The following is a 17,576-nucleotide window of genomic DNA, read 5'->3' on the forward strand; positions in this document are numbered from 1 at the left end:
CAGTATATATAATATGTGTGTGTATGTGTGTATACACACACACATATATTGGCCACTGTGTGACACAGAGTGTTGGACTGGATGGGCCATTGGCCTGATCCAACATGGCTTCCCTTATGTTCTTATGTGACACAGAGTGTTGGACTGGATGGGCCAGTGGCCTGATCCAACAGGGCTTCTCTTATGTTCTTATGTGACACAGAGTGTTGGACTGGAGGGGCCACTGGCCTGATCCAACAGGGCTTCTCTTATGTTCTTATGTGACACAGAGTGTTGGACTGGATGGGCCAGTGGCCTGATCCAACAGGGCTTCTCTTATGTTCTTATGTGACACAGAGTGTTGGACTGGAGGGGCCATTGGCCTGATCCAACAGGGCTTCTCTTATGTTCACTAAGTCATCAGTGTTTAAACTTAAAACATTTTAAACTAATATTTTAACTACTAACTGATTTGAACGTGGCAGGTGAGGTTCAATTTGGCCAAATGCAAAGTAATGCACATTGGAGCCAAAAATCCTAGCTATAAATACAAGTTGATGGGGTGTGAACTGGCAGAGACTGACCGAGAGAGAGATCTTGGGGTCATGGTAGATAACTCACTGAAAATGTCAAGACTGTGTACAATTGCAATAAAAAAGGCCAACGCCATGCTGCGAATTATTAGGAAGGGTATTGAAAACAAATCAGCCAGTATCATAATGCCCCTGTATAAATCAATGGTGCAGCCTAATTTGGAGTACTGTGTACAATTCTGGGGCTCTTTAGCTTGGAGAAACATCAACTGTGGGGGTGACATGATAGAGGTTTACAAGATTATGCATGGGATAGAGAAGGCAAAGAAAGAAGTACTTTTCTCCCTTTCTCACAATACAAGAACTCGCGCGCATTCAATGAATTGCTGAACAGTCGGATTAGAACTGATAAAAAGAAGTCCTTCTTCACCCGAAGGGTGATTAAAATGTGTAGTGTTGAAGTGTGCGGACTCCTATCTGGGAGAACCGGGTTTGATTCCCCACTCCTCCATTTGCAGCTGCTGGAATGGCCCTGGGCAGCCAGAGTTCTCTTGCAGAAGTTGTCCTTGAAAGGGCAGCTTCTGAGAGAGCTCTCTCAGCCCCACCCACACCACAGAGTGTCTGCTGTGGGGAAGGAAGGGAAAATAATTGTAAGAGAGCCAGTTTGGTGTAGTGGTTAAGTGCAAGAACTCTTATCTGGGAGAACCAGGTTTTGATTCTCCACTCCTCCACTTGCATCTGCTGGAATGGCCTTGCGTCAGCCATCACTCTTTCAGGAGTTGTCCTTGAAAGGGCAGCTTCTGGGAGAGCTCTCTCAGCCCCACCCACCTCACAGGGTGTCTGTTGTGGGGGAGGAAGGGAAATTAACTTGGAGAGCCAATTTGGTGTAGTGGTGAAGTGTGCAGACTCTTATCTGGGAGAACCAGGTTTGATTCCCCACTCCTCCACCTGCAGCTGCTGGAATGTCTTTGAGTCAGCCATAGCTCTGGCAGAGGTTGTCCTTGAAAGGGAAGCTTCTGGGAGAGCTCTCTCAGCCCCACCCTCCTCACAGGGTGTCTGTTGTGGGGGAGGAAGGGACGTTAATTGTGAGAGAGCCAGTTTGGTGCAGTGGTGAAGTGCGCGGACTCTTATCTGGGAGAACTGGGTTTGATTTCCCGCTCCTCCACTTCCACCTGCTGGAATGGCCTTGGGTCAGCCATAGCTCTCGCAGGAGTTGTCCTTGAAAGGAAAAGAATCAAGGTATCCCCCACTCCCAGGCCTTTTATTCCACCCCTCCTCTTTCTCTGATTGGCCCCAAATGGTGCCAAAACCTTACAGGGCTTCTGGGAGTTCTAGGCCCTTCCCACTACTACCACACAGGCTTTCCAGGGCCTACAGGCCTCTAAGGCACAGCCAGATCACGACAGCAGGACAGAGGTTTCCATTGAGCTTACCGCCAGGCCTCCTGTAGTTTGTTGAGGGGATGATTGGGGTCCTCCCTGGAGGGTCCGAGGCACAAGACTTGGTGGTACTGGTCCCAGGCTGCCTGTCGGCATTCTGGACTACAATACACAACCTACAAAACAAGAGGGACAAGGACAGACAGCGAGTAAGGGAGGGCAACTGACACACCAGCAGGGTCAAAACAGCATTCTGGGCTCACAATGACGTGGACACACACAAACCAGCCCCAGGGTCTGATCAGCTTCTGTTCTTCCGGAATTGTGGTGAACTGCTCTGCTCTCCAGCTGCTTGTGGCTCCACGCTGCTTGGCTCACTCACTCGAGCGACCTGACAACCTCTGCTCCGTCAACTCTTCATTCGCTCCTGTCCTTTCCTTTGGGCTCATGTATGAGCAACATGGAAGGAATTCCCTCGCGGGGGATATGTGCACCCAGGATGGCCCAGCACATGCTTGCAGCCTAATTCCACCTCACAGGGCTGTTGTGAGCATAAATTTTAGGAAGGCAAAATGACTGTAGACTGCTCTGAGTCCACATTAGGGAAGAAAGAGGGGTATCAGTGAAGCGGGAGGGAGGGAGGAAGGAAGAAAAGAAGGAACGAAAGAGAGAGAAAGAGAGAGGGAGGGAGGGAAGGAGGGAGGGAGGGAGGGAGGGAGGAAGGAAGGAAGGAAGGAAGGAAGGAAGGAAGGAAGGAAGGAAGGAAGGAAGGAAGGAAGGAAGGAAGGAAGGAAGGAAGGAAGGAAGGAAGGAGAGAAAGAGGGAGGGAGAGAGAGAAAGAGAGAAGGAAGGAAGGAAGGAAGGAAGGAAGGAAGGAAGGAAGGAAGGAAGGAAGGAAGGAGAGAAAGAGGGAGGGAGAGAAAGAGGGAGGGAGAGAGAGAAAGAGAGAAGGAAGGAAGGAAGGAAGGAAGGAAGGAAGGAAGGAAGGAAGGAAGGAGAGAAAGAGGGAGGGAGAGAGAGAAAGAGAGAAGGAAGGAAGGAAGGAAGGAAGGAAGGAAGGAAGGAAGGAAGGAAGGAAGGGAGGAAGGGGAGAAGGGAAGAAAGAAAGAAAGAAAGAAAGAAAGAAAGAAAGAAAGAAAGAAAGAAAGAAAGAAAGAAAGAAAGAAAGAAAGAAAAGAAAGAAAGAAAGAAAGAAAGAAAGAAAGAAAGAAAGAAAGAAAGAAAGAAAGAAAGAAAGAAAGAAAGATCGCCTTACCTGACAACTGGGGCAGATCTGATGCAGGTCTTTGTGGATACCACACTGCTCCGGATGAGGCAGGGCCTGAAATCTTCCCAGCAGCCTTTGGGCATTCTCTTCTGCCGTCTCCAGGGCTCGCAAGCAGTGGTCACAGGCTGCGAGAGAAGCAAGCCTGAGGAAAACATGCATCCACACACACCACAGCCCTTGTTGCGAGGATCCACAACATCTGGTCACAAGGGTTAGCATGCAAATCACCAGAGCTTGGCCCTTCAAGCCCCCCTTGGTCCACACAGCAGACCACCCTTTTTGCTATGCTGTAGCTTCCCAATCCCAATCCTATGCCCCTGACCTGGATAGCCTGATGCTCTACCAACTGAGCTACGGCCCCTCTCCACAGTCAGGTATCAAAACCCAGGGTTTTCTACAGGCAAAGCAGGAATGCTTCCTAAGACCTTCCCGACTGTTCAAGCGGTTCCTCAGTGGCACAGGCTTTCTCCTCGGGAGGTGGTGGGCTCTTCTTCCTTGGAGGTTTTTAGATAGAGACTAGATGGCCACCTGACAGCAATGAGGATCCTGTGAATTTAGGGGGAGGGGTTTGTGAGTTTCCTGCATTGTGCAGGGGGGTTGGACTAGATGACCCTGGAGGTCCCTTCCAACTCTAGGATTCTATTAGGAAGAACTTCCTGACCGTTAGAGCGGTTCCTCAGTGGAACAGGCTTCCTCCTTGGGAGGTGGTGGGCTCTCCTTCCTTGGAGGTTTTGAAACAGAGGCTAGAGGGGCCATCTGACAGCAATGAGGATCCTGTGCAATTAGGGAAATCATAAGGAGGAGGTTGCATCAGTGCTTAATTCTCGTGGCCCTTCTTACACACAAAGGGAAATGCTGATTGACACTTTGGGGCAAGGAAGGAATTTTCCTCTAGGCCAGTTTTGCCCAGGATCCGAGAGGTTTTTGGCTACCTTCTGGGTATACAGAACGGGGTCACTGGGGACGGGGAGCAGTGTGCCCTCTAAGCTGTGTTAGCGTGAGCCAGATCAGAGATTTTTAGCCTCCGGCTCACACATTTTTGTCTAAGCTCAGGAAGGATGACCCCAGAGCGCACTAATTTATGCAGCCGCTCACAACTTTAATGCCAGGAGCTCACAAAGTAGAATTTTTGCTCTGAAGCTTAGAGGGAACATTGGTGAGGAGGTATTTGTGAGTTTCCTGCATTGTGCAGGGGGTTGGACTGGATGACCCTGGAAGTCCCTTCCAACTCTATGATTCTATGCCAATCCTTCTGGATGCATGTTTAGACCCAGGCATCTAGAAGAAGATGAAGAAGATATTGGATTTATATCCCGCCCTCCACTCCAAAGAGTCTCAGAGCGGCTCACAATCTCCTTTACCTTCCTCCCCCACAACAGACACCCTGTGAGGTGGGTGGGGCTGGAGAGGGCTCTCACAGCAGCTGCCCTTTCAAGGACAACCTCTGCCAGAGCTATGGCTGACCCAAGGCCATGCTAGCAGGTGCAAGTGGAGGAGTGGGGAATCAAACCCGGTTCTCCCAGATAAGAGTCCGCACACTTCACCACTACACCAAACTCGCTCTAGACACCGCAAAGCCGTTGCTGAAGACGAGAATGGAAGAAACACAGTATGAACAAACCCAATAAGCCTTACCTTTGTATTTATACAGGGCGTTCCAGAGGAACTGGGCTGATACCACCGGCTTCTCTACAAAAATGGTTTCTCCCTTGCGGATCTTCCTGGTAGCAAAAAGTCCCTTCCCCTTTAAAACAGGAGAGAAATCTTTACTTGAATGCTACTGCCCACTGAGCCTACTGGCCTTGAGCAACGACACACTGGAGATGCCAAAAAGTCAGTCATTTACGCAACCAAACAGCTACTGTGCTTGGAGCAAAAGAAAATCTGACTGCAGTCAATTTAACTACTAAATCCATAGCTGCTAAGGGCTAGTTACAGATATCTCATGTTCACCTTCCCCCATTATTGCAGAAAAGAGGAGCGACCCGCCAATCCCTAACATGGCAAAAGGTACCACATTCTCGTAAGCAATGCTCCGAAGTTTTTGTCTGTCTGGAAACACAATCGTATGAACATATGAAGCTGCCTTATACTGAATCAGACCCTTGGTCCATCAAAGTCAGTATTGTCTTCTCAGACTGGCAGCGGCTCCCCAGGGTCTCAAGCTGAGGATTTTCACGCCTACTTGCCTGGACCCTTTTTGGAGATGCCAGGGATTGAACCTGGGACCTTCTGCTTCCCAAGCAGATGCTCTACCACTGAGCCCCCGTCCCTCCCCAAAGCCTTTCACAAAGCCTTTCAGAGCATGGGACCTTTTGCCCTTGACCTTGCATTACTACTGGTTTTAAAAAGTTTTATTGCTTTCAGAAAATAGGGACTAGGGGATAAAGGGGATAGAAAATGAAAATACATGTTATTCTTTTTCTACGTAAAAAATACTTTCAAAAAATACAAGTCGGTAGTATTTTCTTAAAATACATACGGTGTCAATTATTATCATCTCTAGACTATGTATCATCAACATTATAATATTCTGTGTTATAAGTCTCTATAATATATGTCCATCAATATTAAATATTTTATATTATAAATCCTTGAGTTAAAATATCTATTCAATTTAACCAATCCAATAAAGGCAATCTTGTAATACAACATATGGAGGGGGGGAAGGGAGATATAACTTCACACCAAAGAATCTTAAGAGTCTTGAGTATCCAGCCAGGCATAAAATTTCAACCAATGCTTTCTTGCTTCTTCCTTAGATTTCCCAGCCATCAGCTGGGACAAAATATCCAGCTCAGCTGTTTCCAGAATTGTTCCCATCAAGTCCTTTCTTGTGGGCAGAAGGGACAAGAGTTTAATCTTGCACACATAAATCCTTTCCTGAATTGAGGAATAGTGGAGGGGAAGGTCTAAATATGCTAAGGGAGCCTTTGAGGAGGACTATCCCATAGCCCAGCTATGAGCTGTCTTTGTGGGGTAGTGGAAGTAAATCAATAAAAGAAGCCCACGTAGAACAACGCTGGAGCCCAGTAGCACCTTTAAGACCAACAAAGTTTTATTCAGGATGTAAGCTTTATGCTATCCAGACTAAACTTGTCCTTCTTTCAGTTTTTTCATTTCACTATTTTGTCCCTGGATTCTGACGGTACTATTTTGCATGTTTAACCACTGCCCACCGGCTATATGTAGCACTGCTCACTGTACCCTCATTTCATCGTCTGATGAAGTGCGCATAAAAACGTAAGAGAAGCCATGTTGGATCAGGCCAATGGCCTGTTCAGTCCAACCCTCTGTGTCACGCAGTGGCCAAAAAAAAACAGGCCCAATCAGGAGGTCTATCAGTGGGGCCAGGACACTAGAAGCCCTCCCATTGCGCCCCCCCCAAACACCAAGAATACAGAGCATCCCTTACCCCAGACAGAGAGTTCCAGCAATATGCTGTGGCTAATAGCCACTGATGGATCTCTGCATGCACCCGAAAGCATAACATTCTAAATAAAACTTCATTGGTCTTAAACGGGGGTGGCCAAGCTGCAGCTCGGGAACTGTAGATATCATGTAATGAGAATGGCTACTAGTACCCCAAAAACTGGGAAGATCAGGTCCTGACCTAATGACTAGCTATCAAGAGATTTGCCAAGCTTGCAAACCTCTGGGAAAAAACAGCAACCTTTAACGTCACAGCGTTCCTTCTGTTTCCTCCTTTTCTGACAACGATACTTTGGGAAGCAACCACAAGACGATTGTGAACTCTTGCGGACTGAGGAAGATGTTATCTTCCACGCCGGACTTTCCTGTGACGCTCTATTTTGTCATTGTACGTTGAGACTAGAAGGGTTTTGAATAGTTGGCGAACATATATAAAATAAAGACTGCTTGCCCAGCAAGCTGAATTCATTCCCTCCTCAAGAACTCGTGTCCGAGTCTTCATCGCAGCAGGGAACCGTATGTGGCTCTTTCACACATGCTGTGTGACTCTCAAAGCCCCCACTGCCCCGTTGGCCAGCTTGGAGAAGGCATTTGTCTCTTTAAATCACTCCTCCACGCCGAGCCAGCCGGTGGCTTGGACAATGCATTTAAATTTAAAGTTGCTTTCTTTCCTCCTCTCCCTCCTCCCTCCCTCCCTCCCACATCTGTTTGCTCCTTCCTTCCCTCTTTCACTCCTTCCTTCCTTCCAGCTCTCAAACATCTGATGTTTATTCTATGTGGCTCTTTTGTTAAGCAAGTTTGGCCACCCCTGGTGTCAAGTCTGCTTAAAGCTCTGGTCAAGTCTGTACCCAACATTGGCTCAGGAGAGAAGCATCCTGGGTAAAGCCAAACTGTATTCCATTGCTGCTAGCTTGAACTCTCCTTACCCCCCCTCCTTTTCTTTGTTATAAATAATAAATAAATAATAAATAAATTTTATTTTTATATCCCGCCCTCCCCCACCAAAAGGCGGGCTCAGGGCGGCTCACAGACATGACTACGTCATGATTCAATTAAAAGCAGATAAACATTATGAATACAATACAATTACATATATAGATTAAAATACATAAAAATAGGTGCTATAATTTCTGGTGTCACAATTACATATTATCAGCTTCAGTTACAACATAAGATGGCTAGAGTTAGAATGATTTTATCAAGTTAGTCTGGTCCTAATTCAAATGCGAGTTGGAAAAGAGAGGTTTTGCAAGCCCTGCGGAACTGGTTCAGGTCCCGCAGGGCTCGCACCCCCTCTGGGAGTTGATTCCACCAGCGCGGGGCCACTAATGAGAAGGCTTGCTCCCGAGTTATCTTCATTCTAGCCTCTCTTGGCCCAGGGATTTGTAGGAGGTTTTGGGAGCTAGATCTTAACGCTCTCCTGGGGATATATGGGGAGAGGCGGTCCCTGAGGTAGGCAGGTCCTCGGCCATATAGGGCTTTAAAGGTAATAACCAGCACCTTATACCGAACGCGGTAGACGACCGGTAGCCAATGCAGATCCCGCAGCACCGGCCGCACATGTTCCCACCTAGGTAGTCCCATCAACAGCCTGGCCGCTGCGTTCTGCACTACCTGAAGTCTTCGCGTTCGGCACAAGGGCAGCCCCATGTAGAGGGCATTGCAGTAGTCTAGTCTTGAGGTGACCGTTGCGTGGATCACAGTTGCTAGGTCGTCGCGTTCCAGGAAGGGAGCCAACTGCCTCGCCCTCTTGAGATAGAAGAAGGCGGATCTTGCGGTGGTAGCTATCTGGGCCTCCATTGATAGCGAGGATTCCAGTAGCACCCCCAGGCTCTTGACCCTGCGCACTGGTGTCAGTGGCGCACCGTCAAAAGCTGGCAGAGTAATCTCCCCCCCCGGTCCGTCCCGACCCACGCAAAGGACCTCAGTCTTCGTTGGATTCAACTTCAGCCCGCTCAGCCTGAGCCAGTCAGCCACGGCCTGTAACGCCCGGTCCAAATTTGTAGGGACATCACCAGTCCGGCCTTCCATCAATAGATAGAGCTGGGTATCATCAGCGTACTGATGACAACCAAGCCCATACCTCCGGGCAAGCTGGGCAAGGGGGCGCATAAAGATGTTAAACAATGTCGGGGAGAGAACTGCCCCCTGAGGCACCCCACAATGAAGCGGGTGTCTCTGAGACAGCTTCCCCCCAATTGCCACCCTTTGTCCCCGATTTTCAAGGAAGGAGGAGAGCCATTGTAAGGCTAGCCCCCGAATTCCTGCATCGGCGAGGCGGCGGGTCAGCAGCCGGTGGTCGACCATGTCGAACGCCGCCGACAGGTCGAGCAGCAGCAATACCGCCGAGCCGCCCCGATCCAGTTGCCGCCGGAGGTCATCTATGAGGGCGACCAAGACTGTTTCCGTCCCGTGGCCCGGGCGAAAGCCGGACTGGCATGGGTCCAAGGTGGAAGCGTCTTCCAGAAAATCCTGTAACTGCAACGCCACAGCCCTCTCTATAATTTTGCCCAAAAAGGGCAAATTTGAGACCGGCCGATAATGTGCCAATACGGCCGGGTCTGATGTAGCTTTTTTCAAGAGAGGGCGGACCACTGCCTCTTTCAGAGATGTTGGGAAAACACCCTCCGAAAGAGATCGATTTATAATGTCCCGTATAGGACATTTCAATTCCTCCTGGCAGGCCTTAATTAACCAGGAGGGACATGGGTCCAGATCACAAGTTGTGGATCGTGCAGTGCCAAGAATTCTGTCAACTTCCTCCAAGCTGAGCGGGTCGAAGCAGTCCAAGGTTACATCCGAAGACACGCATTGGGCCTCAAGTTCACTTACTGCGTCTAAATTGGCGGGGCAGTCGTGGCGGAGCGATTGGACCTTATCTGCAAAAAACTTCGCAAAAGCCTCGCAGCCTATCTCCAATTCCTTAGCTTTTGGGTTGCCCTGTGGCAGTGAAGTAAGGTTCCGAATTATTCTAAACAATTGAGCTGGGCGCGAATTTGCAGATGCAATCTTGGTCGCAAAGTATGTTTTCTTTGTGGCCTTGATTGCCATCTCATAGGTCTTCATAAACTTCCTATAAGATGTTCTAGTCGCTTCGTCGCGGGTACGCCGCCATTGCCTCTCTAGCCGTCTAAGGCCTTGCTTCAGCCGGCGCAGTTCCGGGGTATACCACGGAGCCGGCTTAGTCCGAGGCCGCAGAGGACGCCGAGGTGCAATCTCCTCGATGGCTCTGGAGAGCCGATTATTCCAGGACTCAACCAGGCCATCGAGAGAGGTGCCAGAGGGCCAGGGATCCCGCAGAGCCATTTGGAACCGTTCCGGGTCCATCTGGCTCCGCGGGCGAGCCATAATAGGCTCCTCGCCTAAACAGGTTGTTATGTAGTACTGCTTTGAAATGGGAATATGTGAACGCTTTATCTGAGCCTTCTCAGGCCTGGCACTGGGGGAGGTTGGAGCCAGAGACGCTCAAGGCCAAAACGGGCCTGAGAACGAAGTAGTAACATCAATGTGTGAATGTACCCTGCATAGCGCCCCTCCCTCAAGAATCCCTTTGAAGTATACCTTATATGATTGTATTCTACTGCCTGATCTTTAGTCTTTCAATCTCAACGTAGTCGAGAACAACGATATCAATAAACTAGTTATTTTGTTTCAACCAAGACTTGTTATTGAATCTGCCGACTTGACATTTGGTCTTAAAGGTCCTACTGGATTCCAACTTTGTTCTATTGTTCTGACCAACGCAGCTGCCCACCTGGGTCTATAAGCCCAGGCAGCAATTGAGAGTGACTCTCCACGGTTTCAGGATGAGGGTGCCTCTGTATCCCCTGCTACCCAACACTTTTTTAAACCTGGAGATGAATTTGGGACCTTCTGTAGCCGGGGCCTCTGAGCAAATGGCTTGTGATTCATCACATAAACATACCCTAAAAAAGACCAGTAACCGTTTTTGCCTGAGTCGCCAACTGACCAAGATGGATCAGGTTGCTGTGCATCTATCTATTTATGAGTACCCAGCTTGCTGGGGTGAAAGTGTAGATGACTGGGGGAGGCAATGGCAAGGAAAGGAAAGGTCCCCTGTGTTTCCGACTCTGGGGTGAAGCTGCTTTCACAACGTTTCCAGAGCAGACTTTTTATGGGGTGGTTTGCCCTTTCCTTCCCCAGTCATCTACACTTTCCCCCCAGCAAGATGGGTACTCATTTTACTGACCTCGGAAGGATGGAAGGCTGAGTCAACCTTGAGCCGGCTACCTGAAAACCCAGCTTCCGCCGGGGATTGAACTCAGGTCGCGAACAGAGAGTTCAGACTGCAGTACTGCAGCTTTAATACTCTGCACCACACAGGGCTCTTTTCAACGGCAAGGAAAGGAAAGGTCCCCTGTGCAAGCACCAGTCGTTTCCGACTCTGGGGTGACGTTGCTTTCACAACGTTTTCACGGCAGACATTTTACGGGGTGGTTTGCCATGGACTTCCCCAGTCCTCTACACTTTCCCCCCAGCAAGCTGGGTACTCCTTTTACCGACCTCGGAAGGATGGAAGCTGAGTCAACCTTTGGCTGGCTATCTGAACCGGCTTCCGCCAGAATCGAACTCAGGTCGTGAGCAGAGAGTTCAGATCACAGTACTGCAGTACTGCTGCTTTACCACTCTGCACCACGGGGCTGCAAACCACCCCGTAAAAAGTCTGCTGCAAAAACGGTGCGATGCGACGTCACCCCAGAGTCGGAAACTACCTTTACCTTTTTATCCTTTACCTTTTGACTACCTTTGCATTGACTACCTATACCTTTTTATCCTTACAGGGACTCCAGAGAATTCTATAGTGCGAGTCAGCAGAATCAACCAAATGGGGCATCCAATAACTCGGGCATTAGGATTTTAGGAGTCTGGAACCACTAAAAAGAACGAAAGCGTCCTGTAAGCATTCACGTGACGCATTAAGCAGTGCAGAAATGAAATAAACGGGATCCTCTTTGACAGCCAGCAGTATAGACCACAGTCCCCAGCGATGTACTCAAGTAAGTTTCTGATCCACTTTGTGCAATTCAGTCCTATCACCTGCACAGAAAAGCTCTCTTGAGGAGTTAACTTTTGCATAGTTTGCATAAAGCTTTGGACATCTTTGCCCTTGACGGTAGCTCAATCGGGAAGGAATCAACAGAAGCCATTTGGCTGCGGATCAAACTGATGCCCGAAGCAGAAATGCAGGCGCTGAGTCAACAGCAGGCGATCCTCAGCTTAGCGCAGCTGCACCTGGTTGCCAACTCTGCGGTGGGAAATTCCTGGGGATTTGCAGCTGTCATCTCCAGACGACAGAGATCAGCTCCCCCGGAGAAAATGGTTGCTTTGGACGTTATACCCGGCTGAAGTCCCTTCTCTTCCCAAACTTGCCCTCCCTGAGTTCGACCCACGTATCTCCAGTAATCTCCCAACCTGGAGAACAAAATCGGAGGCCTCCGGGGGTACCTTTAAGACCAACAAAGTTTAATTCTGGGTATAAGCTTTTGTGTGCATGCTCACGAAAACTTATAACCAGAAACATCGGAAGAAGTGTGCACATTCATGAAAACTGATACCAAGGTGGCCAAACCACAGCTCAGGAGTCACATGTGGGTCTTTCACACGTATTGTGTGGCTCTCAAAGCCCCTGCCACTCCATCGGCCAGTTTGGAGAAGAAATTTATAGTTAAAGTTGCTTTCTTTCCACCTCTCCCTCCCCCCTCCATTTTCCTCCCTTCCTTCCTGTTCACAAACATCTTAGGTGTATTCTAGGTGGCTCTTACATTATGCAAATTTGGCCATCCCTACGTTATACTCAGAGAACCCGTGGCGCAGACTGGTAAAGCTGCAGTACTGCAGTCGAAACTCTGCTTACGACGAGAGTTCGATCCTGGCAGAAGCTGGGTTCAGGTAGCCGGCTCAAGACTGACTCAGCCTTCCATCCTTCCAAGGTCGGTAAAATGAGTACCCAGCTTGCTGGGGGGAAAGTATAGATGACCGGGGAAAGCAATGGCAAGCCACCCCGTAAAAAAGGCTGCCAAGATAACATCATGATGCGACGTTACCCCAGAGTCGGAAATGACTGGTGCTTGCACAGGGGACTACTTTTAATTTATACTTAAGCTATAAGAGCCAGTTTGGTGTAGTGGTTAAGTGCGCGGACCCTTATCTGGGAGAACTGGGTTTGATTCCCCACTCCTCCACTTGCACCTGCTGGAATGGCCTTGGGTTAGCCACAGCTATCACAGAAGTTGTCCTTGAAAGGGCAGCTTCTGAACATAAGAACATAAGAGAAGCCATGTTAGATCAGGCCAATGGCCCATCCTGTCCAACATTGTGTCACACAGTGGCAAAATAGCCCTACCTCTCTCAGCCCTACCTATCTCACAGGGTGTCTGTTGTGGGGGAAGAAGATATAGGAGATTGTAAGCTGCTCTGAGTCTCTGATTCAGGGAGAAGGCCAGGGTATAAATCTGCAAATCTTCTTCTTCTACTACTCAAGATACATCTCAAGGAGGGTGCATGCTCACGAAAACCTATACCCAGATACATCTGAAGGAAGTGAGTGCCCAGACTAAAGCTTGTACCCAGAGGATTAAACTTTGTTGGTCAACACTGAGAATATATATTGAATTCAAAAACGAAGCAGACTGTAATGAATTTCTGTATAACTGAAATTGATTACATAAGAGAAGCCATGTTGGATCAGGCCAATGGCCTATCCAGTCCAACACTCTGTGTCACACAGTGGCCAAAAATTTTTTTATATATATAAACACACACACTGTGGCTAATAGCCACTGATGGACCTCTGCTCCATATTTTTATCTAAACCCCTCTTGAAGGTGGCTATGCTTGTGGCCGCCACCACCTCCTGTGGCAGTGAATTCCACATGTTAATCACCCTTTGGGTGAAGAAGTACCTACTTCCTTTTATCCGTTTTAACCTGTCTGCTCAGCAATTTCATCAAATGCCCACGAGTTCTTGTATTGTGAGAAAGGGAGAAAAGGACTTCTTTCTCTACTTTCTCCATCCCATGCATTATCTTGTAAACCTCTATCATGTCACCCCGCAGTCGACATTTCTCCAAGCTAAAGAGTCCCAAGCGTTTCAACCTTTCTTCATAGGAAAAGTGTTCCAGCCTTTTAATCATTCTAGTTGCCCTTTTCTGGACTTTCTCCAATGCTATAATATCCTTTTTGAGGTGCGGCGACCAGAACTGCACACAGTACTCCAAATGAGACCGCACCATCGATTTATACAGGGGCATTATGATCCTGGCTGATTTGTTTTCAATTCCCGTCCTAATAATTCCTAGCATGGCGTTGGCCTTTTTTATTGCAAACGCACACTGTCTCGACATTTTCAGTGAGCTCTCTACCACGACCCCAAGATCTCTCTCTTGGTCAGTCTCTGCCAGTTCACATCCCATCAACTTGCATTTGTAGCTTTGATTCTACAAATACAGATATACATAGCTTTCTAACAATCTAGTTTTGTCCACCTGGAGGTAGACAGCCTTAGGGCTTCTGCCCTTTCCAGATCCTTCTTCACCTGCAGCGTTTCGTTCCAGGCCAGGAAAAAAACTCCCCAGCAGGTATTTCTCCAGACCTACTCTTTTTAAAAAGGAGCACAGAAAGGCCAGAATGCCCCCCTCCTCTCCACCGCCCGCTGTCAACTCCAAAACCGCCTCCTCTCTCCCCCACCGCTTTGCAAACCTGGAATAACCCTGCACCTCTGAATGCAGATACAAGTCAACTACCGAGTAGAGCTGCCAGATCTGCCTTGGCCACCGGCAGGGGATTGGAGAGAAGAGTTGCCAGATTCAGGTTGGGAAACTCCAGGGAATTTGGGGATGAAACCTGCGGAGGACAGAGCCCTCAGGGCGGGACCGTGCAAAGCACAGGGCTGCCAAGTCCAGTTCAAGAAATACCTGGGGACTTTTGGGGTGGAGCCAGGAGACATTGGGGATGGCCAGGAACAAGGGTGCGACAAGCATAACTGAACTCCAAAGGAGTTCTGGCCTTCACATTGAAAGGGACCGCACATCTTTTAAATGCCTTCCTTCCATAGGAAATAATGAAGGATAGGGGCACCTTCTTTTCATAGAATCATAGAGCTGGAAGGGGACCTCTAGGGTCATCTAGCACAATGCAGGAACTCACAAACCCCTCCCCCAAAATTCACAGGATCTGCATTGCTGTCAGGTGGCCATCTAGCCTCTGTTTCAAAACCTCCAAGGAAGGAGAGCCCACCACCTCCCAAGGAGGAAGCCTGTTCCACTGAGGAACCGCTCTAACGGTCAGGAAGTTCTTCCTAATAGAATCCTAGAGTTGGAAGGGACCTCCAGGGTCACCTAGTCCAGCCCCCTGCACAATGCAGGAAACTCACAAACCCCTCCCCCTAAATTCACAGGATCTGCATTGCTGTCAGATGGCCCTCTAGCCTCTGTTTCAAAATCTCCAAGGATCTTCACTGCTGTCAGATGGTCATCTAGCCTCTGTTTCAAAACCTCCAAGGAAGGAGAGCCCACCACCTCCCAAAGAGGAACCCTGTTCCACTGAGGAACCGCTCTAATGGTCAGGAACTTCTTCCTAATAGAATCCTAGAGTTGGAAGGGACCTCCAGGGCCATCTAGTCCAACCCCCTGCACAATGCAGGAAATGCACAAACCTCTCTCCCTAAATTCACAGGCTCTTCACTTCTGCCAGATGGCCCTCCAGCCTCTGTTTCAAAACCTCCAAGGAAGGAGAGCCCACCACCTCCCAAAGAGGAAGCCTGTTCCACTGAGGAACCACTCTAACGGTCAGGAACTTCTTCCTAATAGAATCCTAGAGTTGGAAGGGACCTCCAGGGCCATCTAGTCCAACCCCCTGCACAATGCAGGAAACGCACAAACCCCTCCTCCTAAATTCACAGGCTCTTCACTGCTGCCAGACGGCCCTCCAGCCTCTGTTTCAAAACCTCCAAGGAAGGAGAGGCGCATGGGGCACATAGAATTGGATCCCCTGGTCTAATCCTCTTGAAACTTTGGGGGTGTTTTGGGGGGAGGCACTGAAGGCTCTGCTGCAAAGCTGGTGCCTCTACCTCAAAAGAAAACCAGCCCACAGATCAATTCTCCATGATACCCCTATGGGGAATCGGCATCCATAAGGAACAATGGCGCGCCCAGCAGACATTTCCCTTTCCCCTCCCTGCTTTCCGATGACCCTGAAGCGGGGAGGAGGGCCTCCAAACCGGGAGATCCCCTGCCCCCACCTGGGGATTGGCAACCCTGCCCCAAAGTCGGCCGCATTACGCCTGCAAGGAGCCTTTTGCAAGCCTGCAGGCTGAGTGGGGAGGGGGGGCGGCCAGTTTCCTCCCAGGGAATCGCGCCCAGCGCCAGCCCGCTTCCCCGGATCGCCCCCCGCGCGCCCCTCTCACCTTGGTGCTGCCGATGTAGCGGAGCTCCAGGGCGCGGCGGGCTTGGGCGGCCGCCTCCCTGCAAAAGGCGAACACGTCGCACATGGGAGCGGCCATCTTGGCCCCGCTCTCTGACCCAGCCGCGAGGAGGAGCCTCCGACGCCGCCTTCTCCTCCCCTTCCTCCGCGGCGCGCCTACGAAGGAGGCTCCCGAACGGGAACTCAACCCGAGCGGCGCCGGGGAGACTCTTCCCCCCCCCCCCCCAGGCGTGAGCAAAGCCCGAGGCTCGTACTTCTGGACTGCGGGAGGAAGAACGCTGGGGACTGCAATGCGTTGTGGGGGGGTTCCTCGGGGAAGAGTAGGGTTGCCAAGTCCAATTCAAGAAATATCTGGGGACTTTGGGGGTGGAGCCAGGAGACTTTGGGGGTGGAGCCAGGAGACATCGGGGGCGGAGCCAGGAGACTTTGGGGGTGGAGCCAGGAGACATCGGGGGCGGAGCCAGGAGACATCGGGGGCGGAGCCAGGAGACTTTGGGGGTGGAGCCAGGAGACATCGGGGGTGGAGCCAGGAGACTTTGGGGGTGGAGCCAGGAGACATCGGGGGCGGAGCCAGGAGACTTTGGGGGTGGAGCCAGGAGACATTGGGGGCGGAGCCAGGAGACATCGGGGGTGGAGCCAGGAGACATTGGGGGTGGAGCCAGGAGACATCGGGGTGGAGCCAGGAGACATCGGGGTGGAGCCAAGATCAAGGCTGTGACAAGCATCATTGAACTCCAAGGGAGTTCTGGCCCTCACATTGAAAGGGACGGCACACCTTTTCAATGCCTTCCTTCCATAGGAAATAATGAAGGATAGGGGCACCTTCTTTTGGGGCTCATAGAATTGGACCCCCAGGTCCAATCGTTTTGAAACTTGGGGAGTATTTTGGGGAGAGGCACTGGATGCTATACTGAAAATATGGTGCCTCTACCCCAAAAAACAGGCCCCCCAGAGCCCCAGATACCCACAGATCAATTCTCCATTATTTTCTATGGGAATAAATCTCTATAGGGAATAATAGAGTTCCCAGCAGACATTTCCCTCCCCTCCCCCCGCTTTCTGACGACCCTGAAGCGGGGGTAGGACCTCCAAACCGGGGGATCCCCTGCCCCCACCTGGGAATTGGCAGCCCTAGGGCAGGGCCTCCCGGTGGGGCGGACTGGTTTTCTTTTGAGGTAGAGGCACTGTGGAATACCGTGTTCAGTTCTGGTCACCGCACCTCGAAAAGGATATTGTAGCATTGGAAAAAGTGCAGAAAAGGGCAACTAGAATGATTCTTCCCCTTTGAAGAAACGTTGAAATGCTTGGGGCTCTTCAGCGTGCAGAAACGTCGACTGCGGGGTGACATGATAGAGGTTTACAAGATAATGCATGGGATTGAGAAAGTAGAGAAAGAAGTCCTTTTCTCCCTTTCTTACAATACAAGAACTCGTGGGCATTCGATGAAATTGCTGAGCAGACAGGTTAAAACGGATAAAAGGAAGTCCTTCTTCACCCAAAGGGTGATTAACATGCGGAATTCACTGCCACAGGAGGTGGCGGCGG

At 50.0% G+C, this 17,576-nt stretch overlaps 1 protein-coding gene across 1 annotated transcript in view; it reads right to left on the reverse strand.

Annotated features, from left to right (window-relative positions):
- The window catches only part of SMYD5 (SMYD family member 5), a 37,535-nt gene extending 21,406 nt beyond the window's left edge, over nt 1-16,129 (reverse strand). The window contains exons 1-4 of the mRNA XM_060247253.1: nt 16,015-16,129; nt 4,794-4,902; nt 3,147-3,283; nt 1,946-2,067 (exon numbers count right to left, since the gene is read on the reverse strand). Coding sequence (XP_060103236.1) covers nt 1,946-2,067; nt 3,147-3,283; nt 4,794-4,902; nt 16,015-16,110 — 464 coding nt within the window. The 5' untranslated portion in view covers nt 16,111-16,129. The remainder of the gene's footprint in view (nt 1-1,945; nt 2,068-3,146; nt 3,284-4,793; nt 4,903-16,014) is intronic.
- Nucleotides 16,130-17,576: the final 1,447 nt, after the last annotated feature.

The sequence above is a fragment of the Heteronotia binoei genome, chromosome 9, assembly GCF_032191835.1.
Source record: "Heteronotia binoei isolate CCM8104 ecotype False Entrance Well chromosome 9, APGP_CSIRO_Hbin_v1, whole genome shotgun sequence".
In the NCBI taxonomy this organism is placed as follows: domain Eukaryota; kingdom Metazoa; phylum Chordata; class Lepidosauria; order Squamata; family Gekkonidae; genus Heteronotia; species Heteronotia binoei.